At 41.0% G+C, this 27,619-nt stretch overlaps 2 protein-coding genes across 2 annotated transcripts in view; both read left to right on the top strand.

Moving 5' to 3' along the window:
- The window catches only part of cab39 (calcium binding protein 39), a 67,588-nt gene extending 49,105 nt beyond the window's left edge, over positions 1 to 18,483 (top strand). The window contains exons 5-9 of the mRNA XM_033031086.1: positions 2,153 to 2,321; positions 3,602 to 3,661; positions 7,658 to 7,723; positions 9,641 to 9,784; positions 15,482 to 18,483. Of these exons, the coding sequence (XP_032886977.1) occupies positions 2,153 to 2,321; positions 3,602 to 3,661; positions 7,658 to 7,723; positions 9,641 to 9,784; positions 15,482 to 15,670 (628 nt within the window). The 3' untranslated portion in view covers positions 15,671 to 18,483. The remainder of the gene's footprint in view (positions 1 to 2,152; positions 2,322 to 3,601; positions 3,662 to 7,657; positions 7,724 to 9,640; positions 9,785 to 15,481) is intronic.
- A 5,762-nt stretch (positions 18,484 to 24,245) lies between these two features.
- itm2c (integral membrane protein 2C) overlaps positions 24,246 to 27,619 on the top strand; it is a 40,032-nt gene continuing 36,658 nt past the window's right edge. Inside the window, exon 1 of the mRNA XM_033031085.1 lies at positions 24,246 to 24,611. Coding sequence (XP_032886976.1) covers positions 24,516 to 24,611 — 96 coding nt within the window. The 5' untranslated portion in view covers positions 24,246 to 24,515. The remainder of the gene's footprint in view (positions 24,612 to 27,619) is intronic.

Genomic DNA, 27,619 nt, shown 5'->3' with positions numbered 1-27,619 from the left:
GTGTTGTTAAATACGGATTTTAAATACGGAGTTCAGTTCAGTCTGAAGAAGGGTCTCGACCAGAAACATCACACATTCCTTCTCTCCAGAGTTGCTGCTTGTCCCGCTCCAGGTTTAGACAGAGCGCTGTCAGTTTAATGAGTGGGAATTTAAACGATCCGCTGTGGGTTCTAAATATAGCGCTGCCGGCTGGAGCACTATGGGCTTTAAACATAACGCTATGGGCTTTACACATAGCGCTATGGCCACAGCGTATGGGTCACAGACTGTTAAGGAAAATTCTCGTATAACTATGAGCCTTTGGAATTCTCTTTCTCAGTGGAAGTTGAGCCATTTATTATTTTTCAGGCAGTGGTAGAATTCTGGATAAACCAAGTAGTGAAAAGTTACCAGTGGGATTGCAGTTACATTGGGACTGGCCTTGATTTTTCAGAACGGTGGGTGGGCTCAAGGGGGAGAGAGGGAGGGGTGGAGAGGGAAAGAGGGAGAGAGAGGGATGGAGAGAAGGAGGGAGGGAGAGGGGGCGCGGAAGGGAGAGGGAGGCTTCCAAAATGGCCTCTACATCATTATCTGGTGCTAAAAGCAGGAAGCAGCCGTTCAAACAGCAGTATACAAAGAGAATGGCAATTAATGCACTGTCAAGTAGGGTGCGTAGAAGACATGTCAATTGGTAGCAAAGTTATGCATTCTTGTACTCTTACATGGGTATGACTGCACATAAAAAACATTTTTTTCAGCAAAATGGCACCACATAAAAATACTGATTTCCTCAGCAAAATACTGATTTTCAGGTACTAGAATACTGAAATGCTCTGACAAAACTTATCACCACCTGTAGTTCCTTTCTGCACACTCTATTAATCACGCTTTATTATCTGTACCAAACATCACCTATATTGACTATTTGAAACAAATAATTGCAGATGCTATTTAATACACAAAATAACACAAAGTGCTTGAGTATCTCAGCAGGTCAGGCAGCATCTCTGGCAAACGTGGATAGGTGACGTCAGACTGAAGAAGGTTCTTAACCCAAAACGTCACCTATCCATGTTCTCCAGAGATGCTGCTTGACCTGCTGAGGTACTCCAGCACTTTGTGACCTACATTGACTCGCATATATTCTGAGACCCAATGGCTTGACAGACATGAGAATGGCAGCGGCAAATTTGCAGGGTGTGATGTTTACCTAATTGCTGTTCAGATAGGGAAAAAAACACTTTATGTTGCCTATATTAAATTTTAAACTACATGTTCAGCCAAATAAATTTTACCATACATTTATTTTGCAATTAATTTACTGTGGAGTTTTTAAATTGCTTTATGTCATTACATATTTCAGGCACCTTAGAAACAAATTCAAAGGACAATTAAGTATACACCTTTCCATAGTGATTGGAGGATTACAATATTTGTTGCAGCAGAGTGTATCCTGTACCTTGGCCACAAATTTTAGCAAGGTTTTCCTGAACAACAACCTGGCAAACATGTACTTGCTAAAAATGAAAATATTTTGATGCTACAAATTATTTTATATTTTAAACTGTTAACATACTTCTGTTCAAGAAATAGACTGGTCTTTATTTCTTGCTAAGGTGTCTTGGTGAAAGCAAATATTATGTATTGCTTATTTTCCCAATGGTTTGCAAATTGAAATAGTGAGGTATTCAGAGTGTTAGTAATTATGTTGATCATGGTCCTCCTTTATTTAAAACTAAAGTGTAGATGACATGGTTGGTGGTACTTTAGCTATTGCATTGTATGTTCCTGAATATAAATTCTACAGCTTTCTTATTCATTGCTGTTCCAAATGTGCAGTAGAATATCTTAATATTCAATAATATCCAGACTGTAATGCATACCTTATTATAACAGGTACTTTGGAGATTGAATTGAAAGAAAATTGAAGCTTTTGTCCACATTTGCCTGTGGCATTGAAATTAATAGTTATTCACATTACTAGTCAAAATTTAATATAAACGCAGACTCTTGATGTTGCTCAAAACATTGTTATTGGTAAAATAAAACTCTGCCTTGCTGCTAATTGGAAACGTGCAGATGGGCATTCAAAAGTGAGTGTTTTTAATCTTGCATGTTGTGGGGGAAAATTGTCCCTTTTCTCACTTCACAAAGCTGTATTTTTGTCTTGTAGGTACGAATCGCCAGAAATTGCTCTAAATTGTGGCATCATGCTTCGGGAATGTATTCGTCATGAACCATTGGCAAAAATTATACTGTGGACCGAGCCATTTTATGATTTCTTCAGATATGTGGAAATGTCAACATTTGATATTGCTTCTGATGCATTTGCTACATTCAAGGTAGCTAGAAATTTGTTTTGTAGAAATTGTTTTTGGTATTTTTGCACTGGCATGTTAAGTATTTGAGGGAGCACATTGAAACGCTGCGATGATGCAACCTTTTTTCACAAGTGCAGAGAATTTTGCATAAGTTTGACATTCTCCAAGTATTCAATAGACAATAGGTGCAGGAGTAGGCCATTCGGCCCTTCGTGCCAGCACCACCATTCAATGTGATCATGGCTGATCATCCACAATCAGTACCCCGTTCCCGCCTTCTCCCCATATCCCCTGACTCCGCTATTTTTAAGAGCCCTATCACGCTCTCTCTGGAAAGTATCCAGAGAACTGGCTTCCCAACACCCTCTGAGGCAGAAAATTACACAGACACAACTCTCTGTGTGAAAAATGTTTCCTCATCTCCGTTCTAAATGCATACCTGCCAACATGCGCGGGTTGACAGAGTGCGAGCGCATTACGAGTGGGGTACAGGGGCCCGCCTTAGCTCCTGGATTTTAAGGGTTTTTTTAAAGTAGTTTGCCAATATCGCGATATATTCATAGCTGCCAAGTTTTGGCAGCGCATTTCAATATTCTAGTACCTGAAAATCAGTATTTTGTTGAGGAAATCAGTATTTTTATGCGGTGCCATTTGGCTGATATTTTTTGAATTAATTTTTTAAAGATAAATATTTCATGAAATAAATGACTTCATACAGCTAAACAAATCTTTACAAAGAATGCTACCTGAAATGTCTCTTTGCCTGGCTCTCTGTGCAAATAGCAGAGAAAAAGTGATTTTGGCTGCAGCCATCCTCTGCTTCAGTAAGGGAAGCTGGTCGGTGATTGGCCGCAACGGCCCTCGGAGACAGCGTCTGATTGGTCGCCGAGTGACCAGCGCATTATGTAATTGGACACAATTCCCTTGGAGACAGCGGCTGATTGGACGGGGATTTTTAAGGGAAGCTAGTCGGTGATTGGACGCAACCCCCTTAGAGACAGCGGTTGATTGGCCGATTTTCCCCCCTAATTTCAAAATCGTACTGTTCCGATTTTTCACTCTTTTTTAACTTAAAAATCGGAACAATTACGATAAAATCGAACTAGTTGGCAGATATGTAAATGTCTTATCCCTTATTCTTAAACTGTGGGCCCTGGTTCTGGACTCCCCCAACATCGGGAAAATGTTTCCTGCCTCTAGAGTGTCTAACATTCAGTAATTTTTAAACTGATCCTATATTTATCGTAGTTCTAATTTTGTACCATTGTGACTAAGTTATAATACGTCTCATTTGTCTTCAGGATCTACTTACACGACACAAACTACTGAGCGCAGAATTTTTAGAACAGTATTATGACCGAGTAAGTAAATGTATTCTGCTTTTGGTTGTGGGAGTATGATGATAACCTTTTTACTCATTATTTTCATGTTTAAAATAGCATCTAAGGAGCATAGGTGTTTGGAAAAGCTCTGAATGGTTGAAACATTGAGCGTATGGGAGAGATGAGAAGGAAAGGAGATTGAAAGATCACTGTTTTCCATTGTCCAATGCTTAGTATGCCATTAAGTTTTTTGCATTTTGAAGTATCTTTAAATTTTAATCTGCAGAAATGGATCAACTAAATTGCACACTGATTCCAATTGAATTTGGATGTTTCCCTAACTCTAAATTTAAACTATTAATGGAATTTGCAGTTGGATTGTTAAGTTTGGTAAATTAAAATACAATAATACTTAATGGATGTTGAGGGAGGGTAACATGATCTGTGGAGCTGAAATGGAGGGACGGAGGCAGATATGCACACATTGTTTGTGTGGCAGTCATAGGAGCAGAATTAGGCCATTTGACCCATCAAATCTACTCTGCCATTCAATCCTGGTTGTTATATCTTTCCCTCTCAACCCCATTCTCTTGCCTTCTCCCCGTAACATTTGACACCCTTACTAATCAAGAACCTGTCAATCTTCACTTTAAAAATACCCAATTAGTTGGTCTGCACAAACATCTGTGGCAATGTATTCCACAGATTCGCCACCCTAACTAAATAAATTCCTCCTTGTCCCCTTTCCAAAGGTACGTGCTTTTATTCTGAGACTGTGCCCTCTAGTCTAAGAGCCTCCCAGTAGAAAGGAGTTAAAATGGTAGTGGGAATATACATAGTTGGGAAAGAGAGCATTATTGGGGTAGTGTTACAGAGGCAGACAGTGTTTTTAAATTATTTTAGACAATAGGTGCAGGAGTAGGCCCTTCGAGCCAGCACCGCCATTCAATGTGGTCATGACTGATCATCCCCAATCAGCACTCCAGTTCCTGCCTTCTCCCCATATCCTCCGACTCTGCTATCTTTAAGAGCTCTATCTAGCTCTCTCTTGAAAGTATCCAGAGAACCAGCCTCCACCGCCCTCTGAGGCAGAGAATTCCACAGACACACAACTCTCTGTGAGAAAAAGTGTTTCCTCGTCTCCGTTCTAAATGGCTTACCCCTTATTCTTAAACTGTGGCCCCTGGTTCTGGACTATCTCAACATCCGGAACATGTTTTCTGCCTCTAGCGTGTCCAAACCCTTAATAATCTTATGTTTCAATAAGATCCCGTCTCATTCTTCTAAACTCCAGAGTGTACAAGCCCAGCTGCTCCATTCTCTCAGCATATGACAGTCCCGCCATCCCGGGAATTCACCTTGTAAACCTATGCTGCTCTCCCTCAATAGGAAGGATGTCCTTCCTCAAATTAGGGGACCAAAACTGTACACAATACTCCAGGTGTGGTCTCACTAGGGCCCTGTATTCGTCTTGGATTGGTCTTGACATTAAACAAAACTAGGGCTCTGTAGGGCTTGGATTGATCTTCACATTAAAAAAACAGTTCAAAAATATCCAATAGTTGTCTACGGGCTGTAGGGAGAGCAAAACAAAGCAATCTGTATCACTCAAAAATCCAAAGCAAACTCGTGTGACTGAGCCGACAAGTTCCCTAAAACTGATGGATTGCATCCTGTGACATTAAATAGAATGTTCAAGAAAGAACTGCAGATGCTGGAATATCGAAGGTACACAAAAATGCTGGAGAAACTCAGCGGGTGCAGTAGCATCTATGGAGCGAAGGAAATGGGTTCAAATAGAATAAATAGAATTACTGCAGCGATGGTACATTTGTATCAGGGGTATGGGGAGAGAGTAGATAAGTGGTGTTGTGGCATAGATTTGATCAGCCTTGATCTTACTGAATGGCAAATTAGGTTCAAGGGACTGACTCACCTATCCCTGTTCATGTTTCTTATGTTGACATGTCAAATAATTTGTCTCAAATTAGAGGATAATATCAGTTGAGCAAAAAAAAGCAATATCTTGTGAAAGCCTAAATAAAAGGTTGAACTATCTTAAAAATCCAACTTCATTCATTATCTCTGAATCATTGAAATTTGTTAGAAATGGGGCTTTTTCTTTGGAGATTATGGAATTTTACAATAAGGTATTTTATGTAGCTTTTCTGGAGAGCACATGGCATTGCTTTAGCTAGTGAGGATGAAATCAAAATGAATATAGTCTGTGTAGTGAGGGGCAAGGTTTTAAGGAGATGTGCATATCCATATGCATGTCCAAGAGTATTTTAAATGTCACTAATGTATCGGCCTCATCCATCACCCCCGACATCGCGTTCCAGGCACTCTCCATCCTCTGTGTTTTAAAACAAACTTGCTCCTTTAAAACTTGCCCCTTTCACCTTAAAGCTATGCCCTCTAACATTTTTTTCCATCCCCCAAAAAAATTCTGACTGTCTACCTACCCTATCTATGCCTCTTATAATTTTTTCAACTTCTCTTAGGTCTCCCCGCAGCCTCTGGCTTTACAGAGAAAATAATCCGTCTGTCCAACCTCTCCCTGTAGCTTAATACCCTCTAATCAAGGCTTAATTCTGGTGAACCTCCTCTGCACCCTTTCGAAAGTCTCCACATTGTTCCTGTGATGGGGCATCCAGAACTGCACACAATACTCCAAATGCGGTCTAACCAAAGTCCTAAAATCGTGACTTCATGTCTCTTACACTCAATGCTCTGACCGATGAAAGCAAGCAAACAAACCAAATGCCTTCTTTACGACTCTGTCTACTTGTGTTGCCACTTTCAGGGAATTGTGGACTTTGTAATTCCAAGACCCCTCTGTATTTCAATGCTGTTAAGGGTCATGCCATTTATTGGCTATTTTCCCCTTGCATTTGACCTCCCAAAGTGCAAGCCTCATTCTTGCTCGGATTAAACTCCATCTGCCATTTCTCTACCCATTTATGTAGCTGATCTATAACCTGTCGTATACTTTGAAAGCCTTCCTCAAGTCCACAACCCCAACAATCTTGGTGTCATCTGTAAACATACTAACCAACCTGATTACATCCTAGTCATATTTGCATGTTGGAGACAAGAAATAGATTTCATATGTGGTTATAATGTATTGCTAGTAGTTTATAAAATGTTGTTTCATGTTTAAGGCAGACATAGTCCCTATGTAATGCTATGTTGGAAAAATGTTCCTATTATTATGTGAATAAGTTATCTGCCCTGTTTCTTCCAACCATGTTAAACTTTGAGTCGTAAAAAATTCAATATAAATCATTGTGGACATTGTTCTTCAATTCCAGTTTAACTTTTTTCCAACAATTATATGAAGGCTTTATTATGCCCAATAAATAAAATGGCAAACTGAGGATGCTAGAGTTAACATGCAATTTATATACCCAGACTAAAAGGTAACCCACTTATTTGTTTTAATCATCACCATTTTCCATGAGAATGCAATCACCTTTCATGATTTTTTGTATTTTACACATTTGATGCAGTTGAAATTTGAAAGTAGACACAAAGAAATAGATCAGTTGAGAATACTTTGTCATAAATAATATTCTATGGTAATGATCTGTGACAAAGGAGAATGAAAAGTATTAAAACAATTATCCCTTGTGAAGGCTAACGCAGTGCTGAAGAAAGTTGCAAAACAAACTTGTAAGATAAATGTTGAGCTTCCTAATGTAAACTCAAACGATACATTTATCAATCACTTGCTGATTCTTTAAAAAGTTATCTTGTAATAACGAGGGTAAAGTTGATTCAAATGGTTCGAAGTATGTGAAACCTGTTGTGACTGGCACAAGAGTGCCCTCTTGTGACAATTCTTTGCATCGTTCTATCTGCCTTGTATAAACAGAACCCAGGCTTGGTGAAAATATGTTGGCATGTTATTTGGTCTTTTAGAGTTCTATGCATTTATAAGTTTGTGCTGCTTTGAGAGGAATAAGTTATCTTCTGTCTTAACATTACAAGCCATGATGCTTGGCCGGGTTAACCATCTGTCATTTATTGCAGTTCTTTAGCGAATATGAGAAGTTGCTCCATTCAGAAAACTACGTCACAAAAAGGCAGTCTCTGAAGGTGAGTCATTTTGCACATTGAGCAGCAGTTATAATATTTATAACTTTAGCAAAATAAATGAAAGTCTGTTGATGCAAAGACACTGCAAAGTAAAATTGTCCCAGGCATCACTACATGAATCTTGCACTCAGGGCATAATTGCATACAATGCAAGTACACAGATGTTCAAAATACTACTTTAAATGGCTGCTCTGATCTGTGTAATTACGACTGAATTACAACCAGACCGAAAGTAAAGCAGAAACCATGTTATGCTTCTCATCAGGAAGGCTGTATCCTTGGGTTGAATATTGTGGATGCAATTTGAATGCAATGGATTTAAATTGTATGCCCTAGTTAATTTATTTACAATGGCACAATGCTACTCCTATCACTCGCTTATGACCTTGTATTCTCAAACATGGTGAAAGCCACTTCTGAGGAAGTTCCAAATTCAACACATCAAGCTTATAGCTGCATGAATCACAATGGCAGTGGTGTAGGTACAAGGACATTCAGCTTCAAATATCTTCCCTTTGTTATAAGGTCAAAAATGATGACATTTAGTTATCTATCTGGTTTGATAGAGACGTATCAGATAGAGACATTTGATATGGAATGTAAAGAAAGTTCTGGAGAATAATTGGACCTGGACTGATAAGGAGGCAAGTAAAATTTGCACCACACAAGCAAAACAGTGTGACTGTCTCTATGATTATAACTTAAGACTAACAATCAAAGGCAGCCAACATCATCAAAGACCTACACCATCCTGGCTATACACTAATCTCACCACTGCCATCGGGAAGAAGGTACAGGAGCCTGAGAACTGTAACGTCCAGGTTCAAGAATAGCTTCTCTACAGCCATCAGGCTATTAAACACAACAACCTCATATGCTATGAATTACAATAGACTACTAGACTAAGTGGGTCCCGTTGGGTCTCAGCATCACACGGGAGGGCTGGTCACCAATGCAATATTCCACCTCTCCACCAATTCCAATATTGCACGCCAGTGGGGGGGGGGGTGGGGGCTGTCTGTTGCGCTAGCATGGGTGTTGCGGGCCGAAGATACTGGTTTCCAGAGGGCTAGTATAGACATTGTGGGCCGAATGGATTCTTGGGCTGGCAGCCAACTGTTGCAACGATTTTAAAAGCCAAGGCGAGGAAAACAATTGGGCTGCAGCCACACCTGACAACCAAAATTCATTTTGTGAACACAAACTTTTTTTAAAAGGCAAGGCAAACAATTGGGCTGCAGCCACTTTACAGCCGCATCGAGGGGACTCACCGTGGAGTAGACGTGCGTTCAGTGTGATTCGAGGGCGCCGTGACCCTCTCGCTTCCTGGGTATGCAGAGTCTGAGTGAGGGACTACGCTTCCGGGTTTTATAGTCCCTCCCCCCTGCCGCCAGCAGGGGCAGCAGAGAGAATGGCGAATTTTAAAAAAACATTAATATCTCTCAGATTTTTCATCAATGGGAAAAAAATCCTCCAGTCCCGGAAGGTAGAGAGGGGCTCTGAGCGAGGTGGCCAAAAATGACGGCCGTAGGTGGCGGCGTTCTGTCGGAAATCGCAGCACAGTGGGCCAAAAGCGGTCAAGATCAGACTTTTAGTTAAATAGATATAATCATTATTATTATTATTGCATTGTTATTGTTCTTTTTTTCTGAGTTTTTGTTATTTATTATGATTACATATTTTGTGCTGCAACAAGTGAGAATGTCATTGTTTTATCTGGGACATTTGACATTAAAACACTCTTGACTGTTCAAATCTTGTTCTTTTGAAATGGAGCTCCCAGTTTGGAATAAATATATAATTACAAATGTTTGGTGTTTCTTGCAGTACATATTTAGAAATCAGCCATTGACAAATATCTTCATTTTGATAACTTGATGAGTTTTTTTAAATGACAATCTATTTGCTTTTATGTAGTTACTTGGGGAACTTTTACTGGATAGACATAATTTCACTATTATGACAAAATATATCAGCAAACCAGAGAACTTGAAGTTGATGATGAATCTCCTGCGTGACAAAAGCCGCAACATTCAGTTTGAGGCCTTCCATGTGTTTAAGGTAAAACTATACAATCTTTTACCTTGGGGGTTGGAGCACTCAAAGTTATAAAGCGCAAAGTTTAGTGATGTCTTGGCTATGTGTCAGTATTACTCTGGCTCTTGTCTCTGTGTCAGAATCATGAGCAGAAGTTCCACTTGAAGTTAAACACAACTTAAACCAACACTAATATACTACGATTTGCCAATGCCAAGCAGATAGTAAACTAAGAATTTGTCTCTCTGTTTAGATGGCCATAAAAAATCCCACAGAACAAATAGGGGTGTTCTCCTGTGTCCTGGCTTTGGCTAGGACAGTCTTTTCCTCTGGTCTTCTATATGCAGCACTAAAATAATTGCAATTACTTAATCGTTGCTGCCTGTATACAAATTGGGTGTTCTTTATGTCAACAGCACAGTAGCAATTTGTGAGGTATTTCGCTTTGAGTTGTAGTATGATATCAAAAGGAAAAGTGGCATAGTTGGTCTATTTGTTCTTTGCAAAAAAGTAAATCCAGCATTGAGATTTTAGCCAATATTGCTTGTTGAGTATTAATATTTTTATTGAGCAGTTTTGAAAAAAATACTGCTGTTCTATATTTTCAAAGACTAAATTGAATACATGTCAAACCTTGAAAAATGAATTAGTTTAGACTAATGTAAAAGATGGCTACAAAGGGTTCCATTTGGGAGATTACGTAAATTGGAGGTTGGGGGTTGGGGGGGGGGGCACTGTCCAGTTGGGTATGGCTGCTCTGCCTGCAGTTGTCCGTCCTTTCACTTTTTTTTCACTTTTTTTATTTTTAGAACGTTAAAAAGTGTTGTTTGGAGGTCTATTCTTTTTATGGGTGGGGGGGGAAGGGGAAACTGTATTTCTCAGTTCCTACCTGGTCATAGAGGCAGGCTTTCCTCCGAGCAGCATCTCGACCTGTCCTCGTGGCCTACCATCGAGGTCTGGAGCAGTGTTTCCTGAGGGGACCGGCCAGAACCTCGGCTTCGGCGGCAGCGCAGCGCTGGAGCACCATTGCGGAGCGGGCGATGACTTGCCCGGGTCGCCACGCTGGAGTTCCGGTGTGATGGGTCCGCCAATGGAACATCGCGGAGCTGCGGGTCTGTGGTGCGGCCAGCCGCGGGCGGCGGCACTAACTTTAACATCGGGAGCCTGGGATCTTTCGCTGAGATCACCAGTGGTGGAGCTCCATCCAGCGCGGCCTGTCGGCTTCTGAAGCCGCCGTCTCCGGTAAGGATGTGGCCGTTTCAGGCATCCCACGCCGCTGAGAAGGTTCTCCCGACGCCGGAGCACCATAACCCGGCGAGAAGGGCCTGAAACATCGGGCCTCGTAGCGGCGACTGCGGAGGCCTCCATAGGCCCGACTATGGGTGGACAAGGGAATGGGGACTGGATTTGACCCTTCCCTCATAGTGGGAACCATTGTGGGGGGCTGTTTTTATGTTTTATGTTAAATTCTTCTTTAATGTTGTGTTGTATTCTTATTAGTGTTCTGCAATGGCAACTTGAATTTCACGACACCAATTGGTGTATGTGACAATAAATGAACCTCTGAACCTTTGAATTGGAGTTGGGTAGAATTTAGAATATGAAGGTGTGATTTAATAGTTGCCGTATTAAGGAAAACTGACACCCACTCTTAGGTGAGCTTTTTGTTGATGGGCTATTCTGCAAATTGCATTTTGTGTGTTGATTGTTAATTTTGAATTACGATCAAAGATCTGTCAATGAATGCATCAAGGGTAGAATGATTCATGAAGTTTATCACAGATCATTCACGGTCTCTGTGTCAGAATAAACATGAAGCTAAATGGCCTCTTGTTTCCATGCTCAAAAAATACATATTCACGCAGCAACAGAACTTTTCTGAAGAATTTATAGACAATTGGTGCAGGAGTAGGCCATTTGTCCCTTCGAGCCAGCACCGCCATTCAATGTGATCATGGCTGATCATCCCCATTTTGGGGTATAATGATGATTTATTTGTTATTATAAGCAATTTCTATAAATAGCGTGCAAGTATAAATATTTCAGCTTGTGTAAACCCTCTGGATTAGGGAAAAGCCAATTCTCTGCAATTTGTCTTTGTTTAAATCAAAGACACATCTTCCTATTTCTACCTAAAGTGAGTAGCTCAGCACTAAGTTGTTGTTAGATGTCAATTATCTAACCTTATTGAATTTACCTATTTTGGTTTGAGCATTAATGTAGTGCATATAATTACTCTGCTTTGGAGTCCCTGTATTTTGTGGAAATTATTGGTACCATTTCCCAACATTGTTTCAGGTATGGCTGAAACCAATCCCTTTGTGATCAATTTTAGTCAAATCTCACAGAGCAGAACAACCCATCTCTTTTATTAAAAACATTATTAAAGCAGGCCAAACATTGCAAAAAAGAAACAAGATGACAAGAAATTACTAAAGATTATATGTAAAATGCTACAAACGGTTGTACATTATTTTGACTTCTGCACTTTGTATCTGACAGCCTCACCACTTCACCCAATGATAAATATAACACATATTTATCTCTCAAACTCTGTGCTGTCAGCTCTGTCGGCAGTTCCTTTACAAGCTTTTAATACCAAATATACTTCACTCTGACACTGTGCAGGCAATTCACACTTCCTCGACTATCTGCTAGGCGCCAAAATTTGTCCTAAACTCACCTTGCTTTCAAATCCGAAAGTGCACACCCATCATCACTTTGATCATAACATGCTTTGAAAACGTCATTTTGTTTGTCTGCTATAAACTGTGTGCAAATGGTTGATTATCCCATTAAAGATGCTTTGAGTGATAGCCATCTTTAATGACATTCTGCAAGGCTGGTGGATGGGGTTCACGATAGTGATTCTGATCTTTCCCACTTCAAAAGTCTGTTGGGACGAAGCAGGCACAACAGAAGCATCTTGTTTATATGCCGATTTGTACATTTCCGGAGGTGTTATCACAATGCAGGGATCCAGGGAGAATCTTGTGTTTGTACCATCGAGTTATTTAGGATTTCATGTCACTTTATAGCCTGCTTGAAAAATTCAGCACAGACATCTTCAGTTCCCCTGGGCAATCTAGGATAGAACTTAGTTATTTTTAATTCACTGGTAGTTTGAAGTGTTTTTTTGCTGCGGATTTATCGCAACAGTCAAATTACTAGATTGATTTAATGGGTTAAAAATGTTTAGAGCACCACATGTGGTTGGCAGTTATTTGAGGGTGTGCAGGAGAAAAAATTCCACTTAGCTTGACAGGCTGTATAGCAACAGCCTCCTTTAAAGTGCAAAGTTACCTAACCCTAGCCCTAACCCTAACCGGGTGTCACCCGCAGGACAGAATACGTCAGCGTGTGACACAGCGCACGACATGATGAGACACCCAAATGTCGCCCCTGGATTTTGAACATTCCAAAACGCGACAACCTCTTTTCAGACTGTCGCCGAAAATGTTGCTCAAGTGGGAAAGGCCCTTAACTCCCTCACCCCAGGGGAGGGGGAGAGAAACTGCAAAGCGTTTATTCCAAATCCCTCCAAACCTGATCTATCCATGTACCTGTCTCTGTCCCTGTCTTTCTATCTGTCTCTGTCTCTCTCTGTCCCTGTCTCTGTCTACATCTCTGCCTCTGCTCTTTCTGTCTCTGTGTCTCTGTCTCTCGCTTACCAGTTCTCCCCCACTTTTTCATCAGAACCCCACCCTGAAATTTGGGCATTGAAGCTCCCCCTAGTGCTCCAGTGTAGTGCCAAGTAACAGCCATGTTGTTGAAAGGGTTGTTGTGATACAGCACGGTGTTCCGGAAGTCCCACACCACAAGTGTCACCCAACATCTGCACTCTCTTTGACCTCGTCCTTACCATACCGGCAAGTTCAGCTGAGGCTGAGCGAGGCTTCAGCCAGCTGAGGCAGCTGAAGACCACCATCAGAAGTTCCCTCCAGGACGACCAGGTGACGGACCAGCTCCTCATCATGCTGCATGCCAGTAACATCAAGGACTTTGATCCCAGGCCAGCCATCAGCTTGTGGCATGCAGGAGGGATGAGGGCAAGGAGGCCTGCCACGGGAGAAGACCCAGCTGCAGCATCTGCCTCGGGACCTCACCCTGACAGTGACAAGCCTGATGAGGAGGATGCTCTGCTCCAGAGCCACTCAGATGACAATTAAAATGACTTTACATGTATTTGAACAGCTGTCTTTACTTTGCTTATCAGGAGATGGTTTAAATATCAAGCAGAAAAGTTACACAAGTTCTCACATATATAATGTTTCTGTTCATTTAAAGTTGATTACCACCCCCCCACAAAAAAAAACCCCCGCTTCAGCCATTTTTATTGCCATTCAATATAGTCACCTACTTCCATGACTCATCTTCATAGTGGGCACAGAGTAAAAGAGGTACTATATACATTCAACAGTATGGTATAGGTCTCGTCAGGTAATAATAATAATAATACAGTAACAAGTATTTTACAAGAAAAAGAAAATCAAAGTACACTTGCTCGAAGGGCCGAATGGCCTACTCCTGCACCTATTTTCTATGTTTCTATTTCCATTCTCTTCATTTCTTTTAAATTACAAAATCCTCGAGCAGAAGGGATATATTATGTACCTATTTTTCCCCTCTTGATGTTGTTACCGTGTCCACCTTCAAAGGTGTCAAACAGATCGATTCAATTCTTTATCAACTTCCCTTGTTGTGACTGGGCACAACAGCGATCGATGATTGAAGATTCAAGAGGAAGAGACCTATGCTATGGCCATGTCATGATAGTTTTCAGTCCTTCACAAAAAACATGCTTGCATCAATCTGTAGTGTGCATGGTTAATTATATATGTTACCATGGCCTAGGATTTATTGACACAGGTAGATCATACGCTGAATAATCTAACCACATTTTTGTTTGGAAGTGGAAAGAAATAATAGAAATTGCAACGTGTAAAAAGAGTTGAGATATTGTATTATAATTTTTCTGCATGTCATTGTGGTATATATCATGTCTTGATTGGTGAATATGTTTAGTTTGTGACTTTATTTGAAGCAGAAATAATATGTGAATGCTTCATTGAGCATAATTCCGACTGGTAACTACGCACTTCGGCCGAGCACATTATCGCACGTGTCATGCAAGCCGTCTTAAATGACCACCTAAACTGTCATTCGGCAACCTAAAAAGCTGCCTCGGTTGCCCGGCTGGCAACAGTGAAAAAAAGTTAAGTGAGAGCCCTGAGTTGTTATGTAACATCTCAACCCTTATTCTCAATGTACTGTCCAATTCAAGGAAATGTCCAGACACCACTTTCACTTCCCTATGTGTGTTGCAACTTTCAGAGAATTATGTATTTGTACCCCAGATCTCTCTGATTTACAATACGCTTTGGTGCCCTGCCGTTTATGATGTAAGGCTGGTTTAATTTGCCAAAATGCAAACTTTGCACTGATCGAGGTAAATTCCATCTGTCAAAATTCATTGGTTATCATGTTGGCAAAGAATAATATAAGTTTTTGAACTCTGTGTGTGTGTGTGTATATGTATACCAAATATCATCACATGAGGAATTTAGTTCCTACATTGTCAATACAGGTTGATTGCTAATTAAAACAAAAGATTGAGATTGTGTAAATATACCGTTGTTTGAAATAAGGTCAGTATTTAAATATGTTCAGCAATTTATTTGAATAATTTGCTAATCTAAAGATCTAATGTGTTCTCTTTAGGTGTTTGTGGCCAATCCAAATAAGACTCAGCCAATTCTGGATATCTTGCTGAAAAACCAGGCTAAACTCATAGAGTTTCTCAGCAAGTTCCAGAATGACAGGACTGAAGATGAACAATTCAATGATGAGAAGACTTACTTGGTCAAACAGATCCGAGATCTAAAGAGACCGGCACCCCAGGAATCATAAAGCTATGTTATGAAACAGAACTTAAGCAACTGCTGTCTATTATTGAACATCAAGCACCCTTACTCGATTCTTAAGGATTACTGCTAATCTGCTGTCCAGCGAAGGGGTTTTGTTTTTGTTTGTTTTGAAGTCAAAGATGAAATTTAGCTGCTGCTTTCCTGCGCATTAGAGCACAACACAGACTTTCTCTGGAGTTTATTTGTCATTGAAACAAATACAAACACACTGTCTTATGGTTAAACATTGGTGAAGGGGTTCTTAGTATATGTAAAGAGATAGAAAATTAGAATGGTTGATAAAACCAAGGTTGCATGCCAGGTTTTTAATCTACTTAGCAACTGAGATATAAACTGGTAATGGATTTGATTGGTACTAACCGTTAAGGACCCTCACCACAGTCATAAGGGGTTAAAGTGTTGAATCTCCATGCTGTTGATTTTTCTTTTTGAACTTGGTGAATTACTTGTGATTTAATTTAGTTGGGAATATTTTTCTATGATCTGTTTTCTGAAGTATTTTAATAGCATTTGCTCACAATATAATTTAAAGTAGGCTCAACCCAAATGTGAGGTGGGGAGAAAATTTAATGAATACCCTACTTTCCAGAATGCAATGCTGTGCTTAACAGCCCTGGGGAAATCTGACTTACAATATTGTGGCATAGAGTTTTCCCTGATGTTTTTCTTGTCAAGTGTGCGCCATATGCAGCACTTCTGTGATACCAAGGAAAGTTTACTGAAGAAGAAATTGATATAGATAAAATGCTGCCGCCACCTCCCAACCTCTCTTTCTTGCTACCTTTCCCCACTACCATCACACCACAAACACACACATTCCTCCTACAGAATGTTGAGTGTTTGCCAGCAGGATTTCTTTGCATAGTTGTACACAATTCATAATCCTAGCAAAGAATTGTCGATCTGAGAAATGTCCCTCCCTCCCAACCCCAACCCAGGCCACTGTGGGATGTGATAGTCTCCCTGAGAGTATTCACCGACTTTTAAAGAGAACAAATTTGTGTGATAAGGGTTGTTCTTGCAGGGAGAATGATGTACATACACATTTCATTAGTTTATAGATTTTTGTAGGCCATTTGATTTTCAACAATTGACAGAATAGATGCATTCAAACCTATTTTAGCCATGCTAATTTTAATTAAAACTATTTTCTGTTTTGGAGTTAGCTATGAAACTCTGCACTTCATTGGAGGGATTTGCCAGTTCCTTGTACATAACTCTTAGGCCGCTCAGTTCTAAAAATAATTTTGTACAGTGGAGGAATGTTATTGTATTAGTCTAACTATTTACTTAATATTGAGTTTTGCATATGAATGCTGGTATGTAATTTGAATATTTCTGCTGATCCCATGAAATTGCTGATTTAATATTTGTAGTAGAACAGCACTCAAACACCAATTCCATACTTAAGCTATTTGTTAAAGAGCTGCCATGATCAGGATAGGCTAACATTAACTGGATGCAACCACCCTTCATCTCTCACCTTGCCAAAAAAAAACTGGATTTATCTTCACAAACAGTGAACCCCCGTCACATTCAGTTACTATATTTGAGACCTTAAAATTGGCTAAATAATCCTGCAGAAAAGTTCTTTGCTTATGTGTCCTTAATGTAAGTTTACCTAATAAGCTTGTAATATCGAATGTTATCATACCAATTTTTAAACACTCAATCAAACCTTGCCTTGAAATGTATGTTGGCTTTTAGATTCCAGGGCAACAGGTTTTTCACTTTTGTGAACTCGGATGATAGAAAATATCTGAAAGATGTTATGTAATTAAAAAAAAAAAACATCCTTGCTACAGTGTTTTCTTTTGGGATGTACTGAGATATAGTAAACGTCCCACAGCTAATCTACAGCCAATATACACTGAACACACTCTTATAAAATAATAATAATAATAATAATAATTATACATTGCAAAAACCACCATGAAAGTTTATTTTCCTCTTGTCAATTGCATATTAAATCGAAGAATCTTGTGCTACTGATTCTAGAAATAGTTACTGCAGAATTAGATTATTTAAAGATCCCTTTAATATTGGTATCTTTGACGCCTCAACTTCAGGATAGATGTAATGCAAGTTTTGTCAGCGTGGGAGGAGTTAATAATCTACCCCTTGTCTGCAACAGCAGTAATATTGCTTATATTTTACACCTGGATACAAGTCTGCATTCTGTGTTTCTGTATACGGTTTAGCCACCTCCATTCACACATGCATAGAGTTTTTAAGGATATATGTACAGCCGCCACTGTATCTGGAAACGGCTTTTGTTTTAATAAGAATGTCTATAGGCATTGTTTTTTTAGTTGATGGCGACATACAGTAACTCAATGGAAAGCATTTACTTTATTGGCTGTTCTGCAAGTATGCCATTGTACTAAAAATTGGAAGCCATGCATTACTGAGTAATAAATTGCTTTGCAATCCATAATCACAATTGGGTTGTATATGAAAGCATGAGTTCACTTTAGGAAGATGCCAAATATATGAACAACTTAAGATAGCATGAGTCTAGTTAAAATCTTCATAAGCTGATACAGGTTAGCCATATGTATATTCAAATGATGCTGCAATTATAAATAATATGAAACTGTTGCACTGGAATCTTCAAGTAATTGTGAAATATTGCCCTCCAAAGATATTTCTGCAGGATATGAGCACAATTTTTGAACAACTAGAACTGATTTACAAATAGTAAATCTTTCTACACATGTCCTGTCTCATTAGAAAACATAGTTTAACATCAGAACGTCTGGCCCCAAGGATACAAATAAATTTTGATTAAACATCCAATGTGTCAGTGTTTTGATTTTCAAGTTTAAACCAGAATTATATAGAGGAAAATGCAATTGAGTCATTTTGAATGTTGTCAACAGTAATGTGTATCTAATATTTGCACTTCTCTCTTTTGAATCTCTTGCAAGTAACCAGTTTCTTTAGGCTGATTTTAAAATAGTCTCTGTCTATCATTAGATGCTTTGGCCCAATGTGATGCAGCAACTCTCCAGATGACCCAAAAATGTTCCTATTCGGATGCCAGAAACTGGAATCTAAACAAACCCAAAGTTTGTGTGTTTTTTTGTTAAAGACCAACATAACTGTTTGTTCCCTTGAAATTGGATTGCAAAATGCATGATACCTAATCAGCAAACATATCGTTCTCAGATCCTTACAGTCTGCAGCATTCAGCTAAAAACGCAAATGTCAGAGAAGATTTATATTATTCAACTTTACTTGGATATAGTTTATGATTAATACTGGATAAGTATGCTGACAAAAAACCCAATGGCATTTAACAACACCCAGGGGTCATTTCTTGTAGAAGTACCAAGGAAAACTACTTTGAATCGTAGACCTTCATCTAAATCTTTCTTCATTAATCCTACAGCAACCATAAAGTGTAAGATCACGGTAAGTTATCTCCAGATGGTCTGTACTTAATTGTAAGCATTATACGACTGCAGGTTAGAGACCCTTTTGTATTTGAAGCAAATATTTCTAACTTGCTGTAATAGAATCTTTTTGAGGACATTATAGTTAAAGAAATGGATAAATATTCAGAAATCTCACTGGTCTTCAAAAGAATGATTGATTTAAAGGACATTGAATTCTCCAATTTTAGGTAACTATCCTACAACCCCATCTCCCTCCATTCACTGCACCCGAACTGCATATACTCCCTTTTCTCCCACTATCCTGCACCACCCACCCCTCCCCCTGTCCCCGTCCATCTCTATCCCTTCCTCTGGCTTTGCACTCCACACCTCTTCTGTCCTTGCAGCCTTTTATCTCCTTTTCCTCTTTGGTCTTTGTCCACCTATCTGCCACGCAAACCTCCCTCGCCTGCATCAACCTATCACTTATCTGGTCTTGTCCCACCCCCCCCCCCCCCCACTTCTCTTCCAGCTTTCTTCTCACGACAATCAGCCTGAAGAAGGGGCTGACAAGAACAGTTGCATATCCATGCCTTCCAGAGATTCTGCCTGACCCACTGAGTTCCTCCAGCTCTGTAGGGTCCTGACCTTAAAACATCCCCTTTGCATGTTCACTTTGTCCCTTTTTTTGTAAACCTGCATCGGCAGTTCCTTGTGTCTATCATTGCGTCTGCATATTCTCCCTGGGTATGTGCAAGTTCTTTCCCATATTCTGAAATTAGTTGGGAGGTTACTGGAAATAAGTAGGTGGTAAGAGAATAAAGATACATTCTCCATCCAACAGATCTATGTCATTTGGCAATCTTTCCCAATACGTGCAATTCCACCAAAAGTTGGGCTATTTACATAGAAACATAGAAAATAGGTGCGGGAGTAGGCCATTAGGCCCTTTGAGCCTGCACCGCCACTCAATATGATCATGGCTGATCATATTGAATTACAAAGTAACTAATCAGACCTATTGCATTTTCATCCAAATTATTTAATGAAAATAAAAATAATCCTCCACACTTGTCTCTCCTCATTCTTCAGCCATGGCAATTTCCTTGTAAATATCTTTACGCCCTCTCGCATCCTTCCTGCAACTCGGTGTGATTCAATAGATTTAATGTTACCATTTAGTGGGCCAAGGATGTATTCCTCATGAGCTTATGCAGTATTTTTATTATTTGTTCAAGGGATGTGGGCTTCATAGGCTGAGCCAGCACTTTGAGTTGCGCTGAAACCAGCAATTTCCCTTCCCTAACAGTTGAGAAGCTGGTGATGAACCACCCTCTTGAATTATGCAATTCAACATGGCAGCTGCCATCCTGAATCCTAGCATGTGGATAACTGACCTCCAACAAGAACAAACGCATGCTTTTGTACAATATATAACTCCAAATGATGAAATTCTTTATGGCTATTATCTTCATTTGTCAGCACAATCTAACAATTGTCCATCAGGGAAATTAAACTTAGGGGTTTAGCTCTTTAGTTATATTAGAGAACCAAAGCTGTAAAATTGTCGGGAGTTGAGTGGTCCTTGCAAAATTCAAACTCAGCATCAAGGAACTAGCAAAAAAATAAGACACATAATCCTGGAGTAACTCGATGAGTCCGGCAGCATTCCTGGTGAACAAGAATAGATTATAGAAACATAGAAACATAGAAATTAGGTGCAGGAGTAGGCCATTCGGCCCTTCGAGCCTGCACTGCCATTCAATATGATCATGGCTGATCATCCAACTCAGTATCCCGTACCTGCCTTCTCTCCATACCCTCTGATCCCCTTAGCCACAAGGGCCACATCTAACTCCCTTTTAAATATAGCCAATGAACTGGCCTCAACTACCCTCTGTGGCAGAGAGTTCCAGAGATTCACCACTCTCTGTGAAAAAAGTTCTTCTCATCTCGGTTTTAAAGGATTTCCCCCTTATCCTTAAGCTGTGACCCCTTGTCCTGGACTTCCCCAACATTGGGAGCAATCTTCCTGCATCTAGCCTGTCCAACCCCTTAAGAATTTTATAAGTTTCTATAAGATCCCCTCTCAATCTCCTAAATTCTAGAGAGTATAAACCAAGTCTATCCATGTTTCTGGCCGGGACCCTTCTCAAGTCAGGGAACTAGTTATTTGTGAATGTTATCAGGTGGCAATATTGATGACACGTGATCACTGTTCAAGATTAGAATGAGGGGCCTTATTGCCAGAACAAACTTGTCTTTTTTATTTTAGTGGATGCAACATACCAGGGCATCTTTCTATATTGTTACTTACTATCGTTCAACTAGAGATGCAGCCAATTTTAAAGTGCATGTCATTACCACCACAGCCTTTGTCATCTAAAGCCTTTGTTGTATCCTGTGCTGGCGGCCACTACTTTATATCAAACTAGCTGAAGTCTTAACTTCTGTGGGGGTGAAGAACTCAGGCAGAAGGTGAGATGGATCATACACACTGCGGTTCTGGCTGAGGAGAATTAAAAGTGCTTTAGCTTTGTCTTTTGGGCTTGGGCCCTGAGCCTTGCTTTTGACAATGGTGGCACTGGCACAGCTGGTAGAGCTGTTTCCTCACAGCACGAGATCCACGTTTGATCCTGACCTTGGGTGCTCTCTGTGTGGCGTTTGCACGTTCTTCGTGTGACCGCGTGGGCTCCTCTAGCTACTCCAGTGTCCTCCACATCCCAAAGATGTGTGGGTTTGTTGGTTAATTAGCCTCTGTCAATTGCCTCTTGTGTGCAGCTAGTGGATGAGAAACAGAGCTAGTGTGAACAAGTGATCGATGTTTTGTGCTGTTTCCATGTATCTCTAAAAACTAAATATCCTTGGAGCCTCCTCATTCTGTTAGCTGGTGAAGCATCTTCCCCAATACTCACAGCTAGAGGGGGTAGGAGTGTAGAGATTTAGTCTGATAGATTCATAGTGGAATCACTTAACTGGTGCATGTTAATTTTTGCCATTTGTTTTTGCCTAGATTTTTTTGGCCCGTGTTACAGTTTGGCAACTATTCTGCAGAGCATTAACTTTTCTAGCCCTGGTTTCACAGTTCTGTAAAAAGGGTGCTGACCCAAAGTGTCGCTTATCTATTCCCTCCATAGATGCTGCCTGACACTCTGAGTTGCTCTCAGACGGTCCAGATTCTTGATCCAGCACTTTGTGTTTGAGCTCAGGATTCCGGCATCTGCAGTTCCTCGTGTCTTCATTTCACTGTTTCTGATTGCTTTTATTTGAAAGATTAGCCTGGTTCCCATCTCAACATTGCACGAAAAAACTACTTAGAGCTGTGCCAGGGAGTGGCTTTAAAAAGAAAAATATTTCTGGGAATTTCGTCAAACAATGGATATGGAGCCAAGGCGTTCCCAGTTTCCAATTCTCGGTACAGAGCCCATATGCTTCCTTTTTTTAAAAAGCATATGGGCTCTGTACCGAGAATTGGAAACTGGGAACGCCTTCATTAGTATAGAAAGTGTAGGGGAATATACTTAAAAAGAAGTGACAAAGAAGGTTCCACTATCTGTTCATTATATGGACTATCACTGGTGGATAAGATTAGAGATGGGCGGCACTGTGGTGCAGCGGTAGAATTGCCGCCTCACAGTGCCAGAGACCCGGGTTCGATCTTGATTAAAGGTGCTGTCTATAAGGAGTTGAGGAAGAAGGGTCTCGATCCGATATGTTGCCTATTCCTTCGCTCCATAGATGCTGCCTCACCCGCTGAGTTTCTCCAGCATTTTTGTCTACCTTTGTCAGCAAGGAATATAATACCTCCACAGGCTTCTGTTTTATAAAAGACTGGTTAGGCCACGGATGGAATATTGTGTACAGTTTGGGTTGCCGTACTAAAGTAAAGTCTTGATGGTTCTGGAGAGGGTGCAGAGGAGATTCATCAGGATGAAGCTTTTTAGTTTTGAGGAGAGACTGGATAGGCCAGGTTTAATTTATCTGGTGAGGAAGAGTGTTGTGGCAGTCTCAAGGGAAGAATACAAACATATGAGGTGTATACAAAGGGTAGGTGGTAGGAAACCTGTCTCTATAGTAGAGGCATCTAAAAGTAAAGGGCATAAACTTGTTTTAAAGACACTTTTATGGAAAATTAACCATAAGATGGTTAAGATTTAGGGTAAGAGGTTATGAACAAAAAAATAATACTAACTTTAGTCCACCAACATTATTATATAGTTTTTTTAAAGTAGTGACTTGATGGGAGAGTGCACATTAAAAAATCATGAGAAGAGAGTGAAACTCCAGATTCTTCCCAGCTGTTATTAAGCAACTGAAACATCCTATCAACAGCTAGAGTGTGGTGTTTAAGAAGGAACTGCAGATGCTGGAAAATTGAAGGTAGACTAGAGTGTGGTCCTGAGCTACCATCTACCTCATTGGAGACCCTTGGACTATCTTTAATTGGACTTTACTATACTTTATCTTGCACTAAACTTTATTCCCTTTTATTTGATTGTAATCGTATAGAGTCTTTTCGGTGACTGGATAGCACGCACCAAACACGATTTTCACTGTACCTTGGTACATGTGACAATAAACTAAAGGTCATGGTGTGGAAGACTGCCGATTCAATGCTGGTATATAGGTTTAGTAGTTAGTCATTGAGGGCTAGCATGGACATGGTGGGCTGAACGGCCTTATTTTCAATGATTCGATGATTTCCTTATGAGGTAGAATGTTGGGCGAGTCCAGAACCAGGGGCCACAGTCTTAGAATAAAGGGGAGGTCATTTAAGACTGAGGTGAGAAATCTTTTTCATCCAGAGAGTTGTGAATTTATGGAATACCCTGCCACAGAGGGCAGTGGAGGCCAAGTCACTGGATGGATTTAAGAGAGAGTTAGATAGAGCTCTAGGGGTTAGTGGAGTCAAGGGATATGGGGAGAAGGCAGGCACGGGTTATTGATAGGGGACGATCAGCCATGATCCCAATGAATCGCGGTGCTGGCTCGAAGGGCCGAATGGCCTCCTCCTGCACCTATTTTCTATATTTCTATCTAGAAGGGGAGATATCAGAATAAGTGACCTCAAGCCCACCAAAAAGATCGTCACATTTACTCCTGGCCTGTAGCGTTAAGGTTATTGTCAGTTTCCCCATGAAGCGAAGGTTGCTTTCACCTGCGTTCCAAAGGTACAACCCCTTCGCTTACTCACCTTAGAAAAACAGCTGAAAGCAAAGATCTTAGAACAGAGCTGCTCTAAGTTCTTTGGCTGAAAGGCTTTCCCCTTTCCACATAACACTGGCACACAAATCCTGAAACTTCCGGAAACCGAAGGGTCAGATCAGAAGCAGGAAACGCAGATAGCTGGCGACATTTTTGTTCTGTTTCATTTTCAAAGCTGAGCGAGAGAGAGAAAGAAAGAGAACGAGAGGGAGGGAGAGAGAGTGTTCATTATATTTCCTCAAAATGGTGAAGATCTCGCTCCCCGCGACTTTGGGGCAGAAACCAGAAAAAGCAGAAGGCGAAGCGGACAAAACCGAAGTCCTTATCCCTGCGGCTGATGTGAGTGAATTTCAATGTTTGTCAATTACATGTTAGGCAGCTTCACCGCTGTAAACATGACACTATGTCCACGGTCTAGTGGTAGCCTGGTTCCAAAGCTCATCGTGAAAGTGGCAACAAACCAGGCGGCAGGGTCTTTCATATACCGGCCGCTAACTGTGGGAAGGGGGTTGAATCTCACCCCGGGCGCTGCATGCCGCCCAGTTCTGCCCTCTGGTTTTCTCTCCATTTCTCGGACAAAAGGATGAATTTTAAGGCTCTACTGAGAAATAGTATTCTGTACTGATCTAATTTTAAGGCGAGTACATTGTCTTTGTTATGAAGCTCATTGGCTAATGTTGAAGTCGATGTGCGTATCCTGAATTTCGATTTCTTAAATTCACAAGAATGACCAAACCAATGACGTTGTGGAGGGAATTCCGGCGTTGGGAAATTTCTACTGCTCAGTGGAAGCTTCGGGTTAAAAAAAAATACTCTGTGCTATAATGAAAACAATTTTAAATACAAATCAAAATAAACTTTATTCATGGCTTTACGTTTGCAACAGGTTAAAATATATATAAATATATTTTTTGACGCCAATTATTTACGATCCATTAAATCCCCTCCTCTTGGGAGTAGTTAATATGTTTGTTGTTTCAGGAACTGGATATTTTTTCATGGGTTAAATTATCTTGGGAAGAAATGACACCATTGTGTATCATTCAGTAGGAGGTGCTGAAGGCTAAGTTTCAGACAGGAAGCTTTGGTGACAACACACGGGACCAAGGAAGGAGAAGGCACTATTTCAAAAGTCAATGCAGATGGAAAGACAGTTTCATAAATAGACAGTGTTGTTCATCCCCCAGTGGACCTTAGCCTTTGTTAAATGTTATTTCTTAAATTATTGACTAATTAGACACTTATTCAGTTAACTTAAAAATAACTACAATTCACAATTCTCATTTTTTTCCTTTTCATCTGATTATAGCAAACTCTTCCTCAATGGATAACACAAAGTTAAAAATCCCAACTGAAACAGAAAATATTCTCTACTGATCTAATTTATAAAATCTACAATATCTTGCAGTTAACTGCCGTATAAAGCCACAAGCACAAAAAATGTCTTGTAGTTTAATTAATGTTTTACAAATCTGTTGTTGGAAATATTAATTGATAATGATTATTGTCTACATAATTTCAGTCATGACTCAATCTTGTGCTTTGGAAAAATACAAAAGTTATGCTTTATTTCCTTCTGGTATGTCTGAAGTCATATTTCACATCTGAATTCAATCTTTTAATTTTTCAATGTAGAGTAAAATAATCTAAAGGGAGCTGTTTCTGCATTTTATACAATGTTCCCCAAGCTTGATCGATAGTGCAGACCGTAATGTTGCCACTGTCTCAGTTTGGAGGTAGTCCTTATAGTAGTCCTTCCCCATGTGACAATGCTCTATGCAATGGATCTAGTTAGATTAGATTAGATTAGATTAGATTAGATTAGATTAAACTTTATTAATCCCCTTATTCAGGGGAAATTCTGATGTCCTTGCAGCACACTAATAAAAATACAACATAGCATTCAAAAAGAAGTTCAACACAAAAACATCCCCCCACAGTGATTCCCACTGTGGGGGAAGGCACAAAGTCCAGCCCCCATCCTCTTGTCCACCCAAAGTCGGGCCTATTGAGGCCTCCACAGTCGCCGCCACGGCGCCCGATGTTCTCGCCGGGTGATGGTGCTCCGGCGTCGGGAGAACCCCCAGCGGCTTGGGGTGCCAGGAACGGCTGCCTTCCCACCGGAGCCTGCGGCTTCCAAGCCAACAGACCGCGCCAGACGGAGCTCCGCACACTGGTGATCTCGGCGAGATGTAAGTTCAACGTCGCAGCCGGCCGCTCCGCAGAACCGCGGCTCCACGATGTTTTCCTCGGCGGTACCAAGCATACTGGAGTCCCAGCGCGGCGACCCAGGAAAGGCATCGCCCGCTCCGCAATAGCGCTCCAGCGCTGCGCCGCCGCCAAAGCCGATGTTCTGCGCCGCCGCCAAAGCCGATGTTCTGGCCAGGTCCCCTCAGGGAAACGTCGCTCCAGGACCCGCTGGTAGGCCGCAAGGACAGGTCGAAGTCGCTGCTCGGAGGAAGGCAACCCCTCCGACCAGGTAGGGACTCGAAAAGCAGTTTCCCCCTTCCCCCCCACCACCCCCACACATAAAAAGATTAGGCCCCCTGACTACACACTCAACGTACTAAAAATAATAAAAAAGAAGGGGAAAAAACGGACAGCTGCAGGACAGGCAGCCGTTCAGGACAGCGCCTCCTCCTAAGAAATCATGCAAATCCTGACTAGTGTAGTAAGATGGAGGGGGATAGGTGTGGGGGTGGAAGCGGCGGGCGGGGGGGGAGGGAGTGGGGACAGAGGATGGGGGGGGGGGGGGAGGAATGGTGGGGTGAATGGGTGGTCTAGAACCAGGAGTCACAGTCTCATGATATGGGGTAAGGACTAAAGATAGACACAAACTGCTGGAGTAACTCAGTGGGACAGGCAGCATCTCTGGATAGAAGGAATGGGTGAAGTTTCGGGTTGAGACCCTTCTTCAGACTGAGAGTCGGGGGAGATGGAAACGAGAGATACGGACGGGTAGAACAAAGGGGATAAAGATCACAGAAAATGTAGATAATTGTTAGCTAGGGAAAGGTGACAACGAGGCATACAATGTAAAATTTAATCAGGTGGACAGTCAGACTGGTCAGAGAACTAAGAAGGGGGAGTGTGGAGAGAGAGAGGGAATGCAAGGGTTACTTGAAGTTGGAGGATTCAATATTCATACCGCTGGGGTGTAAGCTGCCCAAGCAAAGATGAGGTGCTGTTGCTCCAATTTGCGTTGGGCCTCACCCTGACAGTGGAGGTGGCCCCCGGCAGGAAGGTCAGTGTGGGGATGAGTTAAAGTGTTTAGCAACCGGGAGATCAGGTAGGTTTAGGCAGACTGAGCGGAGGGAGATGTTCAGCGAAATGATTGCCGAGCCTGC

This window comes from Amblyraja radiata, chromosome 13 (assembly GCF_010909765.2).
Source record: "Amblyraja radiata isolate CabotCenter1 chromosome 13, sAmbRad1.1.pri, whole genome shotgun sequence".
NCBI classification, from domain to species: domain Eukaryota; kingdom Metazoa; phylum Chordata; class Chondrichthyes; order Rajiformes; family Rajidae; genus Amblyraja; species Amblyraja radiata.
Note: the sequence above shows the minus strand (reverse complement) of the source record. Positions and strands in the feature narration are given on the sequence as shown.